The sequence below is a fragment of the Triticum dicoccoides genome, chromosome 6A (genome assembly GCF_002162155.2).
Source record: "Triticum dicoccoides isolate Atlit2015 ecotype Zavitan chromosome 6A, WEW_v2.0, whole genome shotgun sequence".
Taxonomy (NCBI): domain Eukaryota; kingdom Viridiplantae; phylum Streptophyta; class Magnoliopsida; order Poales; family Poaceae; genus Triticum; species Triticum dicoccoides.
Genome location: NC_041390.1, coordinates 352,290,569 through 352,294,412, shown reverse-complemented (window position 1 = coordinate 352,294,412; position 3,844 = coordinate 352,290,569). Strand labels below are relative to the sequence as shown.

Below are 3,844 nucleotides of genomic sequence, written 5' to 3'. Positions count from 1 at the left end.
GTTCAGCAGAAGGATCCTACTAGTTCATCTACTAAACTTACATAAACTAAATCTTACTAGCTCAATCAGAATACTATGGTTTCTACAAAACTGTACTTTTGAGTATTATGAGGTGTTTTCCTAAACCAACAAAACTATACATTTGTAGCACTCATTTGCTCATATAATCATTCAAAATTCAGAAGTAGAAATAGAAGCTTATGCAGTTGCCGATCAACCGTAGCTAATGGACTATAGAATTCACTACTCCTCACTTGTTATAAATTAGGCTAAAAAATTGCATGTTCAATTTTGCATCAACCGAACTTAAGAGAACGGAGAAACCGGACCTTGGGTTGTAGCTCTTGGCGACGTATCTCCCGACACCAGGGTTTATCCGCACAATCCTACGGATTGAGTCATCGGTGTCATTAGCATATCCCACCCACCAACCTACCTGAAAATGAAATTGGCTAGAGTCAAACCCAACAACGCGTGCTGCAGGATGGCATCAAAAGCCCACTTGATGGATTATCTAGTGTTTACAACTTTGGCCGTATCTGGAATAGACATGTGTGTATTTTTTGCATATATAAAGGATTGAACAACAGAGGAATTATCACTAGCCATGGTTTGTTATTACTTATATTAGGACCAGCACCTTACTTATATTACACCTCATGGATAGTTGTTCAGCAAACAGAGACCATGCTTTACATGATGATGTCCCCTTTTTGCTGAGCTTTTACAAAAACAGGTACTCACATTTGACATAATTTCTCATCTTTAGATGCCAATACCTTTTGCTGGATGTTTATTATATATACAAAACAACACAACGGTACACACGCAACTGGGACAATGATGTTTAGGTACAAATATAGATTGCTGGGTATTAAGGAGCACCATGGACTAGAATTCCTAACTGAAGATTCACAAAATCAAGACCAGCATGAAGCTAATTGAGCACTTGGACTGGAACAATGCACTCACACATGGGCGAAAGCTAACGATGCAAGAGCTTACGACAAGATGTATGTCCAGAACTGCTTGTCCTTCATGTGGCGTGGGCACAGATCATAGCGGACCTTAGCGAGTTCCTGCAGGGATCACAAATTACAATTTGAGACCTGAGAGCCATCTCTGTCTTGGGCAAAGCGGAGGACGAGATCCGTGGGAGACCTACCTTGGCTCTGGCGAGCACGAGGACGGCGTGCCGCTGCTGCCAGTCTGAGAGTTCGGCCGCCGACTCCGCGGATCCTCCTGCGACAAAGCATAGCACCACCACTAATCGAGAGGGAACTAGCAGGGGAGCGGAATCGAGAAGGGAGGAAGGAGGGGGTGCCTTGGTGGAGCTGGAGGGGAAGGACTTGAAGGCGTCTGGGGAGAGTGTCCGGAGGAAGTCAAGGAGCTGCGGCGTGACGCCGAGCTCCTCCGTGTCCTCCTCCTTCCCCTCCGCGGCGGAGGGTTTGCTTGGGCCGGTTCCGCCGCTGCCGCTGCCGCCGGCTCGGCGGCGGAATGGCCATGGGACCAAGGAGAAGGCCATCGGCGGGCAGGTGGGCTGGGATGGGACGCGGCCGGCGATGGCGATATGATGGATACGAGATTCGTCGGCGAGCTCGCTGGACTGGGGGTGGAGGGGAGGGCAGCGGCGCGAGACGGGGAGCGGCAGCCACACGGCTGCCGGCGTGGCGCACGCAGCGGGGGATGGAGGCGAAGGGGATCTGTATCGGGCATTGGTGGATTTTTTTTAGACAGACATGGGTTGAGTGGTGTGGGACGGTTGCGGGTGGGAGTGTATCCGGCGGAGGTGGCTGGCGTGGGAAACTAGTAGTAGCGCGGGTGTCTAACCTGCGCTATGGCTATCCATGTAGTAGTAGTGTAGGTTTTACAACCCGCGCTACTACTACGGCTGGTCCCGGGAGGCACGGTGGAAATAACTTAGTAGTAGCGAGGGGTAAAAACCCATGCTACTACTATCAGGTTATTAGTAGCGCGGTTTTCTCAAGCTCGCTACTGCTAATTAGCAGTAGCATTTGTTTTTAAACCGCGCTACTGCTAAGATTTTGTGTATAAGGTTTTCCCTAGTAGTGGATAGTATACAATAGGATAATTCTTGAATATGCTATATCGTTGAAACGGGGGCCACACACCCAAACATTTCTTGGACGCCATACAAACAAGCAAACATGTGTAGTCAAAGCAGGCCTTAATTGGGCTGGTCAAAATAATATTAAGTGGATCCCAAATGATGTGTCCCACTGTAACAACGGCTCTTAGCAGGCCGTAAACAGGCCAAAAGCTCGATAGGGCCGTAAACATGGAAATGGCATGTGGGCCTCTAGCAGGCCGAAATAGATGTCAATTTTGTCTCGGCCCTTTCACTTTACGGGCCAGTAAGAGGCCGAAAGTATTATGGGGAAGAGGATGCCCAATTTGCAAACTAGGCTTTTAACATGCCGAAAGTCATGCTGGGCTGGAATGATGCCCTATGGAACGTGGGCCCCTAATGGACCTAAAGTCAAAGGCCCAACTGTTGTGTGGGCCGTTAGCAAGCTGAGAGACAAAATGGGCTAGGAGTTGGCCCATTTACCGAATGGGCCGTTTACAGGCCTAATGTCACACTCGGGCCGCAATTGGGCCCAAAGATGTAGCAGGACATTAACGGGCTAAAACTGACAATGGGCTGGAAATTGTCAAATGTAGAATGGGCCTTTGATGGCCCGATTTTGTGTAACTTGTATGGGCTGTGCTTGTAAATGGGCCTGACTCAAGTAGGCCGCTAATGGGCCGGCCCGCTTATTTTGATAGGCCTTGCCTTTTAACCTGAATGGTCCACTGTTGGGTCGGTCCACGTGTCAACATATCATAGACGCCTCCTATCCAGTGAATGGATGAAATCTGTCCCAACGGTGAGCCAACACGTGTTTCCTCCGGCCAATGATAATTTTACACATGGAAATCCTCATTGGTCCGGGCTGTTACCGGGTTATCGGATCCAAAACCGGACCTCATAGCTTAACGTTGACCCGTTACGGTGGATGCCACGTGTCGGTCACCCTTGACGAAAGCACTTCCATGACGCGGCATTTATCGTCATGGAAGTGAACACTTCCGTGATGATAATTTTGGTAATGTCATGGAACACTTCTACGACAGCACATGTATGACTATCTTGATTCTGTCATAAAATTGCCATGGATGTACATGCATGACAGAAAACATGACCTGCTGTGACAAACACGTAACATCACAGAAGTGTCTTCTTTTGTAGTGAATGGGGACAGGAATATTTTTTGAATTTTGTAGCATTTTCTGATACCTTGTAATCTGTAGCAATCAGTAGTTCTAATTGCAATGGTTTATCTATTCTATTGCAAATGGAAATCATTTTTGTTCGATATTGGCTACAATTATTTAGATTATATTAATGTATATTTTATTAATTTTAAATCATTTGGATATCATTTTTTGACATCTTGGAAGCAATGGAATGTAGTGATACTTTAATGGTGTGAATTTGTGAATTGCAGGAGTGTAGGGCACTGCCATTGTGAAAGGATCGAGATGGACCTAGAGGGGGGGGGGTGAATAGGTACAATTACAAATTTTAATTATTTACTTAGCAATTTTAGGCAATAATGCGGAATATGAAAGTGAGCCTAACAATTGCAAGTATGATGCTAAGAGCTAAGCAAAGTAAACGAGTAACATAAATACGCAACGTGCTGTCTAAATTTGTAACATGTCTGTGTTTTGGATTTGGCCCCAACATCATGCTCCTTTGGTGAGCTAAGAGAGATTTCTATATGCAGGCTGCATAGACTACCATTTTTATAATTTTTAAAATATCACCTACTTATGC

At 46.2% G+C, this 3,844-nt stretch overlaps 1 protein-coding gene across 1 annotated transcript; it reads right to left on the bottom strand.

Annotated features, from left to right (window-relative positions):
* Nucleotides 1-1,001: 1,001 nt before the first annotated feature.
* LOC119315863 lies at nt 1,002-1,525 on the bottom strand. The gene is made up of 3 exons (XM_037590319.1): nt 1,347-1,525; nt 1,166-1,262; nt 1,002-1,079 (listed from the first exon to the last, which is right to left on the bottom strand). The coding sequence occupies exons 1-3, from the start codon at nt 1,523-1,525 to the stop codon at nt 1,002-1,004; spliced, it is 354 nt and encodes a 117-aa protein (XP_037446216.1).
* Between the last annotated feature and the right edge of the window lie 2,319 nt (nt 1,526-3,844).